The sequence below is a fragment of the Ranitomeya imitator genome, chromosome 2 (assembly GCF_032444005.1).
Source record: "Ranitomeya imitator isolate aRanImi1 chromosome 2, aRanImi1.pri, whole genome shotgun sequence".
NCBI classification, from domain to species: domain Eukaryota; kingdom Metazoa; phylum Chordata; class Amphibia; order Anura; family Dendrobatidae; genus Ranitomeya; species Ranitomeya imitator.
The window spans coordinates 103,618,476-103,632,832 of NC_091283.1; the positions used below are offsets into that span (position 1 = coordinate 103,618,476).

Consider the following 14,357-nt stretch of genomic DNA (forward strand, 5'->3'; position numbering starts at 1 on the left):
AGTATATCGTTCAGTTTTTGTCAACACAACTTGCTGTTTTCTGAATTAGTAAAACTATGAGAATAATTAGCAATTTTCGAATCCACATTTTATTCTGACATCATGTTGTTCCCACAGTAAGCTCAGTTTTGGTACTGTACTTATGTATTAGGCTTAGTTCTGTTTCTGTATCTATGCAGTATACTCTATTCTGTACCCGTATGTATGCTGTAAGCTCAGTTCTACACTTGTATCAATGTAGTAAGCGCCATTCTGTTCCTGTATCTCTGTTCTGTTCCTGTAGTCAAATAGTAAGTTCTGTTCCTGTATCTATGCAGTAAGCTCTGTCCTGTTCCTGTATCTATGCAGTTAGCTCGGTTCTGCTTTTGTATCAATGTAGTAACCTTTGTTCTGTTCCTGTATCTATATGGAAGCTTGTTTCTGTTCCCGTATCTACAGAATGTACCAGCTACCGTTATTTTGAGAGAATTTTACCTTTGCTGCTTAATGTATCAAACAGAGATGAGCAGGCTAAAGGTGAGCTGCTGCAACTCGCGGGCCACAGCTTTGAGATTGCTTAGTGTCATATTCAACATTAGGATTGTGACTACTGCTTTAAATAGTCAGATAAAATTACAAATAGGATGTTTGCCTCATGTGCAATTAATGCATCAAAGTAACTATATATCTATATTTTGTCTCTGAAGGATTTGGTGCAGGTCAATAAACTTGAAGAAGAGCAAATGAACTGTGAATTTGCTGGACTCAGTGACTGTTCTGTGTCCACGTACTCTGAAAACAGTAAGGTTATGTCGTTACCTTTCTCCGAGGAAGAAAACAATCACCATGAAACTGAAATTTGGACTAAAGAAGAAGTGGAAATTACAATACCCAAGGAAGATACTGATATGCATCATCCGGAAATAAAAAAGGATTCAATAACTGAAAATCAGATTGCAGCTGATGAGGAGCTCTACATGGAGGATGAAGCATATCAAGAATCAGATATAAAAATGACTTCTCATAATCAACGGATTTTTAAGCTACCAAAAGATGATCCCATTAACAGATCTTCTAAAAAAAAGAAAATTTATGAAACTGATGAATTTATTAACTACCTCTTAAATTATTATCATTATCCAGAGTATGCCCGATTATTTTTGGAAACCAAAGATAATCCGAGTAACCCATGGTGCCGGAGAGTGGTACGGTGTAAAGGAAACAGCTTCCAGATAAAACTCCAGAACCTTAATGGGCATTTTGCAGAGATGAATTTTATGCCAGAGTTGGAGGAAGAAACAGAAGATAATGGCGGTAAATGGGAAGCCCCTGTCGAAGACTCAGAGAAAAACTCAGAACTTCCTCTAGTTGGAGGAAAAGAGGATAGTGACTCTTACAAGCTTCTCGTTGAGAGTGAACATGAAGTTCCAGTGACTAAAACATCACTGCCTCGTTTAGCTAAGCCCTGTAAGCGATCCTATAAAGAAACATGGGATGACGAAGAGGATAGCCTTAGTTCGGTGTCTAACAGTGAACTAAAGGAAGTGCTGGAGAAGATAAGTAGCACATCCGAATACTTTAGTGAAGATCTTAGTGAGACTTCAGGGAAGCAGACCAATATCAGAAGAGCTTCAAGGAAGCAACGGAGAATGAAACAGCTCAAAAAATTAAAACGCTACAGTGTTTCTGAGCTTCCTCAGTTCCGCCACCATGAAGACCTTTTGGATCACCTACTAAATTCGTATTGCCACCGACTGAAAAAACAACATTCAAGGTGTAAAGTGACTCATGCCCACAAAAAGAAGCCGGCTTTACAATTTGACTCTGAAACAACTACATCTGATTCAGAAACAGAGTCTAAAATTCGGGCAATGTGGAAAAGAAAAAGGTCAAAGTTAAAAAATCGCATCTGTCTTTTGGAAGGGAAAAAAGTAAATAAAGAAATGTACTCCAGCTCTGAAAGTGAGAGCAGCTCAAGTGAGCCTCATCAGCACAGAGGAAACATCTCGAACCACCACCACAAAGGCAAGCCAAAACGTAAGGTACACAAGGCAGGGGGGTCGGACTGTAATGAAAAAACCTTGAGACAGTGGGATTGCTGTTTTGCAGAAGATGTTTCAGAGTCTGTTGAACATGAGTCCACATGGGATGCAGACGAAACTCAGACTAGCTGTAGTCTAAGTTCTAGCCATCAAAAGGCAGAAAACAAGCCGCTTAGAGGTCGATCTAAAAGTTCTTACTCCGATTACTGGGATTGGGAACAACACTTTTACAAGGATAAATGTAAAAAATAGAATTTAGGTAAATAGTCTAAAAACAAAAAGCTCATGTTACACGTATTTCATGCTATGAACCATTATGTAGTGCAGGGGTGCACAACCTGCAGCCTGGGGTCCACATGTGGCCCTCGTTGCCTTAGTGTGCAGCCCTCAACTATCTGGTCACAGACTTGCCTGGAAGGGTCTGGTGGCTGCTCGTATAGAGAGGAGTGTTGGGTAGTACCGTAGAGATGGGTAAGGGCCATCTCTGTGACCATGTCATCATCTAGGTAAGGAGTAGATGAAGTAAAGAAGTGGCCATGCATGAGTGATAACATATTTATTGTAGTGTATGGGAGAAGGAATCTCTCAACCGTGTGAGCTGAGCGCAATGTGGCCCTCAGCTCAAAGAAAGTTGTGCATCCCTGATGTAGTGCCTTATTTTAGAGTAATAAAAAGAGCCTCTCACTAGATTCATGCTACCCAAACCATGGACCGCATGAACCGGAGTCTGCCTACGAGATTTCAGCCATGTGTGTTTTACTCTGAAACGCTGCTCTGTTTTCAGAAAAAAACATTGTTTGAGGAGCCTGGAGACCTGACTAGTCCGGTGCAGTCATTAGTCGGCTTCTCCCAGCCCTACTCCAGTTGTTGTACACACATGGGAGAGATCTGCCAACCAACTAGAGCTGCTTTTCAAACGGTTTTCACTGAAATCCCGCTGCAAACCATAATAAAACATACTTGACTGCGGTTGCACAGCCAGGATCTGACTAATACTGACCGTGGTTCAAGCAACATTAATCTAATGACAGGTTCCCCTTTAACATTAGCAGAAAACTAAATGGCTGTGGACAGACCAATGGTTAATTGTTAATAGCTGCACAGTTTGTGTAAAATTTTATAATTTCAATTTTAGAGAAAATGCACATAAAAATTAAAGGGTGTCTGTCTATACTTTTGCACTTAATTTCTGTTATTGGTGTATTGCATCTAAAATTTAAAAAAATGCAAAGTAGCAAACCCAAAGTCCTGCCATTTGCTATTTTGTATATACAGTAGCCTTCCTATGCCTGTTTCTGAAACTCTGCTCACCACAGTGGTCATTTTGAGGCATAATTGGCAAGGTGACCGGCGTTTTGTCCAACACACTTGTTGTCTTGTTCTTACAGCCGATTAGCCAAAAGATGGAAAAAGAGTGACTGTGAAATCAGTCTACTACAGCAACCTTGGAGACCCATGGGTGTGCATAGAGGCCATATTAAAAGGGCGGATTATTTTAGATCTATTGAAACGATAATAAATGTTACATGATCTGATAAAGAGGAACATTTTTAATCTAATAACGGGGCATAATCGTAAAGCCATCACAGGAGACTCCTGCTAATAAATGAACTCTGTTCACAAGCCTGCAGTTCGCATACCTACAGTCCCGATACGGCCCACGTGGAATTCCAGGGAAGCAACAGACGGAGTGACTACATACTTTTCATTTCATCCCTGACAAACCCTTTAACACATTCGTAAAGGTGCATCACATCAGGCTTAAACCCGTTCATCCCTTTAGGGCTTGTGCACACCCATTATGTGCTATCTGTGGTATCACGGATAGCAATACCCATGATATTCCATGGTGCTGTGCACGTCTGATTTTTTTTTTTCCCCTTCGGACCAAGTGGTTTGAGGAAAAAATTGGAGACTTGTCTAATTTTGATCCGAAGGTCAGATCAAAATCCGCAATGCAAGTCTATGGGTCTGTGAAAAACATTGGATCGTACTTGGATGACATCCAAATGTGATCCAATTTTCACGGACTGACAGAATGGAGAGGGTCAAGAAACATTTTTTTTTCCTCTTAATTTCCGAGAAAATCGGATGCTATTCTGATCTGATCAGAATGGAATGTTTTTTCTCGGATGGAGAGAAAACGGTCATATGACCCTATCGGGGTTGGACAGGCCCCCCGGATGATTCTCCATTGGACCCACGTGCTGGCACAGTGTTCCCTTCAGTACACAACACGAACTGCCGTCTGCAGCGGAAGAGATTCCCTGACTGCTGCACCGCTCTCCCTGGTTGTTCTAGGTGCGGTAGAGCAGTGAGAAGGATCCAGCAGATTTGAGCAGAGTTCTGTTCAGTATGAGAAGTGAGCTGCAGTCTGCAGCAGAAGAGATTCCGTGATGCTTGCACTGCTCTCCCGGGATATCTAATGCTGGGAAGCAGTCAGCAGGATGCGGTGGCACTAGCACGTGACCTGTAAGCACGGCAGCTCACACGTTTTAGCGCTACTAACTGGTGTCTCCACTTACTGGTGGTCGCATGCATGCCAGAGTCAGGTGACCTCTTTCTGGAGATAGATGGTGAAGGACCTTCTTCTGGGCATTTTAGTCAAATCTTACGAATAGGCCATCAAAGTCTCTTGCGAAAAGCCCTTTCACCTTTTATATTTTTTGCATATAATGTACTTCTTAAATGACAAAATCGTTTTTTCTAATCACTATGGAACATGGCATTAATAAGAGTACAAAGATGACAGACCCAGGGGGCCTTAATTAGGTTCTTCCAGGATGCATTGTTATAAGAGTTACGAATACAGCCGAGCAAATACTCTTCACGTTATTCGGTACTCCCATAGCATGGAGAGAGCCGGTGCATGCTCCTCCTCTGCACCTACTAGTTGTCAAATGGCAGCTGGAAAGGGGGCTCAGGTGACCTCTATCCTGTAGATTGGTGTGGGTCCCACCTCATGGACCTGCACCTATCAGGCATTTATGGCACAGCCTATGGAATTGCCATGTCTCTGATGACACAACTTCATAAAGTCATCCAGCTTTTGTTCACTTGTGAAAAAAAATCTAAAAAAAAAAGCATTTGCTACGCGTCGCTCGCACTGACGTCTGTCTGAAGTGTTGAAATATGCTACTTATGAATGCCATTATAAAAATATGCCCATTCCGGAAATGTTTCTTGGATTCTCAATCTTTTCTCCTAGAGCCTCATCATCCCCGACAAGCCGATGCCTTGGCAATCTTATCGGTGGTAGTCTGCAGTGTTGGACTGGAGCGCCTTAGCTCACCAGAGAAAATCATTCTTGTAACTACATAATTCAAGGCCAATTGTGTGGCAAAACACGCTAATATTAGGGTATAAGATAAGGTAGTACACGTCTTAATGATATTGCAGGGGTTAGGGTAGACCCTCATAGAATATAATGCAGCTCCCTCATAGAATATAATCTAGCCTCCCGCACAGAGTATAATGCAGCCCCCACATAGGCTATAAGGCAGCCCCCCATAGAATTTAATGTAGCCCCCCTCATAGGGTATAATGTAGCCCTCCCCATTGAATATAATGCAGCCCCCATGGGGTTGTGGGGAGCAGTGAATATTAATTTCTCTTTAGCAGCGGGCACAGGCGGCTCCTGCCACCTGTCACCTGCTGCTGCTCCGCTGGCACCATGCAGGTCCCCGACTCATGGACCCCTTAGCAGCTGTGTGGTGTGCCACTATTAGCGACACACCACTATCCGGGGGGCCCTAGGCAGCTGCCGACCCTGTATGTCAGCAGATGTCAGTGCCTGGGCCCACGGGAGAATCCTCCAGTTCTCTGGTGGGGTAGTCCGACCCTGGTAGTCTGTGCCATAGTTTTTAAAAATTATGATCACTCCTGTCAAAACTGAATACCCAGCAGCAGAATACTAAATATTAGGGGCACAATCAGCCCACCTAACAATTTGTTATTCACAGCCTTAAACCTGTAGAGTCGTATGCCACTAATTACACAGAATGTAATCCAGTGCAGACATGTAACTATATTTTGCCCTAATGTGCATATATTGTGCCCTTGTGCTTTCGGCAGAATACAATACTTTGTGGCTCGGCTCGGAAATGTAGCTTATAAAGACAACTCGCTAATGTCGGTTTAGTACCAAAAAGCAAGTAAAATAGGGAATCTGTTACATCTGCCCAAGTAAAAAGGACATATTATTAGTAAGTGATGACCTTCTGTTGACTTTATAGCTATTTTCAGTTCTACGTGATAAATATTAATGAGCTAGATGTGAAGTGTCATGTGTCCTATCGTCAGTACAGCACTACCCTGATAATGTGGTTACAACTATAGAACCGTAAAAAAAATCTATATAAAAAGACACTAAAGTTCTAAAACATATTGTACACTTACCAAGACATCCTCTTTCTACTTGATTGTGTTCTCCTAAAAGTTAGGGTTATAATTATGTGCCCTAATAGAGATCTCTTTATTTTTCATGTGCAGTACTGGAAAGAGTAAAACAACCCTGGGAAAATGACAAAACTGGAACTTTTTTTGTATCTAGCTGGGAAGCAACTTGCAGCAGAAGTTACCTACATGGTACCATTAAAGGACAGGCTTGGGAAAGGCACCCATGCACATGAAAGCACCACTTCAGGGGGGGTTTTATTTTGTTTCAGCATTGGAGTGGTGCCACCAACGCGTTATACTTACCAACCACCTTCTTCAGTTGTTTCTGGTTCCGCTTTGCTCCCACAAGTTCTGCCTGACCAGAAATCAGGGGTAACGGTCACAAGCTCTGACAATAAGTCTATGAGGGCCTCGATCTGACTTGCCCTGAGTTGTGACTTCCAAATCGCGAAGTATATACTGTAGTGATCTGGCAGGTCACAACCTGCAGGAGTCTACTGGAGTAGTGCAGATGAAATATGAAGACTGTAAATAGAATACTAGGGTCAGGGGACTTACATTGGTGGTACCACTCCAGCAGAATAAAAAAAAAATGCTGGATTGGTGCTTTTACGTCAGCTGGACCTGCCGAATCTGAGTGGTAATTTAAGATAAATGGTGGCCTCCCAACTCTCCCCCATCAGATGATGTGGGGGGACAGAAGTAGCAGGCGGTTACAGTTTGTACAGGGACATACTCTACCGTTTGGTGGCAGTTTTCTCTCCTTTCCCCATCAAAAACACATGAACGCTCAGCCAAGAATTCATTTGTATGGGGGAGTAAAGAAACATAGTTGTCAGCCAAACAACTCGTGTATGGGCAACATACAATGGTACTTGAAAGTTTTCAAATTTTTCAGAATTTTCCTTAGTTTTTCATAAATTTGACCCGAGTTTCAAATATTAGACATGGGTAATTTTTTTCGTTGAGGAAACATGATCCACTATTACGTCGGCGAGACAAAAGTTGTGAACCTTTGCTGTTAGTATCTGCTGTAACAATAAATGCATCTTAACGTTTCTAGTAATCATTCCTTAGTCCTGCACATCGGCATGAAGGAATTTTTTTATGTTGGTGGATTTTTTTTTTCCATGAACTGCTCGCTTCTTGTCCTTCCACAACATTTCTGCAGGATTAAAGGCTTTTGTATTTTATCAGCGCCACACATTTACATAAAGAAGGTGTTCTCTTAGGCTACTTTCACATTTACGTTTTTTTTAATCCGTCACAATGCGTCGGCGCGACGTATCGACAGATGCGTTAAAAATAGTGAAAAACAGATGCAACACATCCAGTATTTCGACGGATCCGTCGAAAAAAACTGGATCCGTTGCATCCGTTTTTTTGACGGATCCGTTTTCCATGCCTAAAAATGGGAGTCTCCCAAATGTGATTGGCTACTGGAAAATAGGGAAACCAATATATTGACTGTCTGGCTGTCTTCAGGATGGCAGGAGTCTTGCTGGCACATTTGGGGGTGACGCCCCAGGCCAGGTTTATATAGATTTGGGGCCTGCCTGGCCAATTGGCTACAAATTTCTGATTCTGAGCATGCTCAGTGTAAAAAAAGGATTCCAGCGCTGGATTCTATCATACGACGTGTCACGACGGATCCTGCGTCCATAGACTTCCATTCTAGTCAATGACGTATGCTGCAGGATCCGTCGCGTCGTTTTCTCGTCGCAGACAAAAAACGTTAAATTGAACGTTTTTTCCAGACGACGGTCCACCAAAACACGATGCATCCGTCCAGGCTCGGACTGGCCCACAGGGTAACGGGAATCCCCCGGTGGGCCCCTGGGCAGAGCTGGGCCCCCAACCCCACTGTATGGGCAGTACTTGGCATAATTCTCTTGATTCACTCTGTCCAGAAAAAAAGCAGCATCTCATCATTCACTAACCAAACTAACTAGTTTATTATTATATAGAGATATAGGAATATTTGTGAACGAAGGTAGTATAATGTTTGCATGCAGGTGAAGAATGGGCCCCCAAAGTCAATGTTATTGGTGGGCCCTTGTCACCTCAGTCCGACACTAGATCTATCGCACGATGGATGTGACGTGTGGCCATCCATCGCTAATACAAGTCTATGGCAAAAAAACAGATCCTGCGGGCACATTTGCTTGATCCGTTTTTTTCACAAAACGACGCATTGCAATGGATCTGAAAAGACAGAAGTGTGAAAGAGGCCTTAGTAGTGGACAACCCTTTTAATGTCTGGAATTCGGTTTGGCTATTTGTCAGAATTATAGCAAAAACACATTGAAATGTTGCGAAATGTTTGTGCAACTCGGTTTAGAAAACTTGGCAGTGCTGGGACGGGACAAAGTGCGCCCCAACAAATTCAACTTTTTAGCCACTAAAGTGGCAGTAATTACACTGGGAAAGTACTCCAGTCCCTGAATGGAGTATAATACTGGTGGTAGTACACAGTAGTTGAAAGATGCACCAGGGACACGCGCCTCTTAATAAAGTACTGTAGGCATATCTTACTGCGGCACCCAAGTCATCAAGATTGATGTACTAAACGCCAGTCTTAATGAACCTGGACCTTTAACTTTTTTCTTTAGTTATTTTTTATTTTTATAGAATGACTTCTGAGAAGACAATGACACAAAGCACACATGACCCACCTTTTTCTCGAGACTCAGCTAATGGATAGATGTTCTGACATTTTCCTCTAGAATTTTCAGGTATAATTCAGAAATCATTGTTCCATCAATCATGGCACCTCATCCTGGACCAGATGTAGTAATGCAGGCCCAAACCATGATACTACTACAGTGTTTCACAGAGGAAATGAGGTATTTATGCTGCACTGCAGACTTATTTTTTTCAAATATAACGCTTATGATTTAAACAAAAACACTCTGCTTTGGTCTCATCAGTCCACAAATTATTGTACCAATAGCCTTCTAGCTTGCCCAGGTAAGTTTAGCAAACAGGCGGCAATGTTCTCATTAGCTTAGGCTCCTTTGGGGACTGTTGGAGGTCTTGCTCTTCTCTTTATTGGCCAACCACTACTAGGGAGGTTAATAATCAGCGGCATAATGATCGAGGTCGCAGGCATGCGTCCGTGATTAGGTATGTGGTGGAAGGCAGCCGCCAATGCCTTTATCAGTTGAATGCGTGTCCTCAGTTGCACATTTAGCTGAAATGTATTGTGGAGCACAGAGCCACCGGCCATAATACATGAGGTTTATTGTTAGTACGGTATATTAGTTTTTGGCATACATGACTTGTTCAGTAACAATATCGTGATATGTTATTGCATAACTACTCTTTACAAGTATTGCTTGCTTATCTTATTTTCATGTTGCAAGTCATATATTTTGGGAGTTTATGGGGGGCAAGAGAGTGTGAATGCATACAGTCATGGCCGAAAGTATTGGCACCCTTGAAATTGTTCCAGAAAATGTATTTCTCCCAGAAAATTATTGCAGTTACACATGTTTTGTTATGCACAAGTTTATTTCCTTTGTGTGTACTGGAACACAAAAAAACAGAGGGTGGGGAAAAAATTGTTGGCACCTTTCCAAAATTGTCAGTAAACAACTGTTTCAAGCATGTGATGCTTGTTCAAACTCGCATGTGGCAAGTAACAGGTGTGGGCAATATGAAAATCACACCTAAAACTAGATAAAAAGGGAAGAAGTTGACTCCATCTTTGCAGTGTGTATCATACAAAGGGCTCCTTCTCACTTGCGTGAAATACATCCGAGTCTCGCATGGTAACACCCAGCTCTGCCGCCGGCACTTGGGAGTATTGCTGTGCGGCCGCACGCTCCGCTCTGGAGTGCCGGCGGCAGAGCCAGGTTTTAACCTGCGAGACTTGGCTGTATTTCACGCAAGTGAGGAGCCCTAAGCATGGAGAACAGAAAGAGAACCAAAACAGTTGAAAAATATCAACAATTTCAAGGTTACAAGTCCATCTCCAGAGATCTTGATGCTCCTTTGTCCACGGTGGGCAACACAATCAAGAAGTTTACAACCCAAGCTGTCCTGAAGGCTCAGGGTGAATCAGTATAAGCACAAGCTATCAGTCGACATTTGAATGAAATTAAACGTCATGGCAGGAAACCCAGGAGGGCCCCACTGCTGACATAGAGATATAAAAAAAGCTAGCAGTATGGCCGTAATGTATGTAAGCGAAAATCCTTATGGGAAATCGTCTTGTGCACAGATGAGGCCAAGATAGAGCTTTGTAGTAATATTCTAATGTTAACTGAAAATGGAATGAGGCCTACAAAGAAAAGAACACAGTACCTAGAGTCAAATATAGTGGAGGTTCAAAGATATTTTGGGGTTGTTTTTTTGCCTTTGGTACTGGGTGCTTTGACTGTGTGCGAGGCATCATGAAATCTAAAGATTACCAAAGGATTTTGGGTCACAATGTAGTGCCCAGTGTCAGAAAGCTGCATTCACATCATGCGTCTTCCAGCAGGACAATGACCCTAAAAATACTTAAGAACTCTCCAGCACTTTTTACTATCCATTTCTAGATGCTTCTTGAAGTGGCCAGCAATGCGCCCGGATCTAAATCCCATTGAACACCTGTGGAGAGATCTTAAAATTACTGTTGGGACAAGGCATTGTCAAATATAAGAGACCAGGAGCAGTTTTCAAAAGAAGAATTGTTAAAAACTCCAGATGAGAGCTGTAAGAAGTTTGTTGGTGGTTATAGGAAGTGATCGATTGCAGTTATTTATTCCGAAGGGTGTTCAGCCAAATATTAAGTTGAGGGTGCCAACAATTTGGGACTTTATGTGAAAATGATGTCCAATTTGCCATTTTTTTTTCTTTGCACTGTTCCAATGCACACAAAGGAAATAAACGTGTATACCAAAACATGTGAAATTGCAATAATTTTCTGGGAGAAATACTTCATTTTCTGTAACAATTTCAAGGGTGCCAACCCTTTCAGCCATGACTGTATGTCTTTATTGGATCTAGAATGGTACAGGGCCCCATAAATGTGAGCAATATGCTGGTGGGGGATTAGGTCCAAATGTTGCCCATAGGACTCTAGTTACACCTCTGATAATAATAGTCTTGAATTTCCTCCCTTTATACACAATCTGTCTGACTGTGGCTTGGTGAAGTCCAAACTTTCCAGAAATGATGTTATATACTATTCCCCCGATTCAAATCAACCACTCTTATCCTGAGGTCCTCAGAAATCTTTGTTCATGCCATGAAACACTTCCATGACCGTGTTATGAAGATTAGATTTTGACAGATCCCGGCTCTTAGAATAACAGGTCGCCCACTCACACCTGATTGTCATCCCATTGATTACAATTTACGGTACTAATTTCACCTTCAAATAATATTCCAATATCTTTTTTGTCACTTACAGAAATGTGTTATTAGATAATTTTCTGCAATAAAAAAATTATAACGTCTAACATTTTATACTTGTTTTCACTGGTTTTCTTTATCTATGTTTAGGACTTATGTAAAAAATTGATGTACCGTAATTTTAGGTAAAAATTTATGCAGAAATATGAATAATTCTGAAGGGTTCACAAAACGTTCAAGCACCGATGTAAGTAATGTTACCTTTTGAAAAACCCTGATCACTCAGTGAGTAGCTCAACCAAAGTCCAGATTTTTTTTAGGGCTTATTCAGACATCTGTTTTTTTTGCTTAAGAGGGCTGTGTTTTTGTTTTTTTTTTTCAGTTTGGCCCCATTTATTTGTATAGGAACGGGTGCTTTCACATGTCCACAAAAAATCTTGGAGACTTGTTTGATTTTGATAGGAGTGTAGAATCAAGAGGCAAATCAAGTCTAAGGATCCATGAAAAAATAAAATTCAAGAGCACGTGTATGCCATCGAAATGCAGTCTGATTTTCAGGCTGTTGGATAGAAGATGGAGATTTTTTTTTTTTTACGCACAACAACTCCTGAATTTTGAACCACACTCTGATAAAACTGCTATTGAAATCAGTGATGAAAACCTCGGCTGTGAAAAACAAAACTGACTTGTGAATGCACCTTTACCCGGTTAAAGAGGCTAGCGGTCACCAGTTTCATAATGTGGCACTTGTGTAATTGCACCTTGGTCCTACTCACGGCAATGAAGTCTCGCAAAACCCCTAACCCGGTAGCGATTTAGATGAATATTCATCCATGTAACATACTGATGGCAGAAATCCACCAGAATACTAGGCACTTTTACAGAGTGACTCTATTTTGGCTTATAAAGAGGAGGTTCCCTCTATAATGTTTGTATGCCTTCATAAGAACTTTCTAGGCTACAAAATTTTGGAGCAGCATGGTGGCTCAGTGGTTAGCACTACAACTTTGTAGCACTGGGGGCCTGCGTTCAAATCCCACCTATGACATCTGCAAGGAGTTTAGAGTTTCTTATATTTGCGTGGGTTTCCTCCGGGTTCTCCGGTTTCCTCCCACACTCCAACCACATACTGATAGTGGATTTAGATTGTGAGCTCCAATGGGGACAGATGATGTCTGTAAAGCTCTGTGGAATGAATGGCGCTATGTAAGTTAGTAAATAAAGGCTTTCAGGCTAGCAGATATGTGCACCTAGTTACAAAGCATCCCAGGAGAGTGGGTGAAATGTTGTCAGCACATAAAGGGTAAAGCGGATCACAGACGTTAGACTTTACACCGCGCTGGATAAACAACATTCACATTATGAAAGAGCATTTTATTAACCAAACATGCACAGAATTTACACATTGTGCTCGACTCATTAGTTGCAGCAGGCGTGATGGCTTATATTCCCATTCCTACATGAATATATCGCATTCCCGGAAGTGTAGGCCACATTATAGAAAACATTTCACCATCTGAGATTGGACATTATTTCTGGGTTGTTTCTCCATTCACCAAAATCGAGTTGAAAATATTATTTTGTACTTTTAAATGTGATAATTATTGGATTAAAGTAATTCTATCAACTGGAATGATGTGAAGATGTACTTATTATTCCGATCAACAAAAACTGTACAGCTCATGTGTTCTCAACAAAAATGAGGAATGGATCCCAGCACAAGAAGGCAAACATTGTACACTGCCTAAGGGAACATCGCCCTCGGGCTAGGGTTGGTTAAAGAAAAAAAAAAATCAAACAAAACCCCCCAGAATGGATGAACCTAATATAGCCTCAGTCATAAGATGACAACTTTCTGCATATTCGGATTATAGGAAATAAAGCAAGCGTTACATTCAAGATTGTGCTGTGAATTTAACCCTTTGCATTGATTAACTTTTATGCAGTAAATGTATGAACATCTTCATTTTTCCAGGCTTAAACATCGCATTTTACAACAAAAAAAAAAGTTAAAGGGGTTGTTCTAGATTTTTTTTTTTGTTCCTCCATTTCAACCACATTCACTTGAGTGGAGATCAGTAATATCAGACATTGCTCTGGGACTGACGTGGCATTATTTTAAGGGAATCTGTCAGATTTTTACTATAATCTGACAGCAGCATAACGTAGGGAGAGAGACCCCAAATCCAGCGATGTATCACTGAGTTTACTTACTGCTGCAGTTGTGATAGATCTTCAGCAGAGAAAACGGTGATTCTAGCAGTGCTCAGAATGCTGAGCTCTGTATAACCCCACCAACACCACTGATTAGCTGCTGTGTACACTGTATACTGACTGTGCTGGGGGCAGAGATGGACTAGGATGCCCATGGTCAGTTGTCTTGTAGTGATGATACCTTCCTACTGATTTAATTGAAACAGAAACAGCCTACACATCACTGGAATCATGGTCTCTGCATCAGGCTGCTCTCAGATAACATGTAAAAAACAAAAACAAACGAAACACAGGTAACAGATTTCTGTTAAAAGGGTTGCCTAGGATTAAAGGTAATCAGGTCCCCCCCAAAAAAATAAATAAATAACTTGGTCCTTTATA

The 14,357-nt window shown here is 41.5% G+C and overlaps 1 protein-coding gene across 2 annotated transcripts in view; it reads left to right on the forward strand.

Annotated features, from left to right (window-relative positions):
* LOC138662005 (A-kinase anchor protein 17B-like) overlaps window positions 1-14,336 on the forward strand; it is a 58,946-nt gene extending 44,610 nt beyond the window's left edge. For both annotated transcript variants that reach the window (XM_069747088.1, XM_069747089.1), the window contains exon 5: window positions 687-14,336. In XM_069747088.1, coding sequence (XP_069603189.1) covers window positions 687-2,273 — 1,587 coding nt within the window. In that variant the 3' untranslated portion in view covers window positions 2,274-14,336. The remainder of the gene's footprint in view (window positions 1-686) is intronic.
* The last annotated feature ends 21 nt before the right edge of the window (window positions 14,337-14,357 follow it).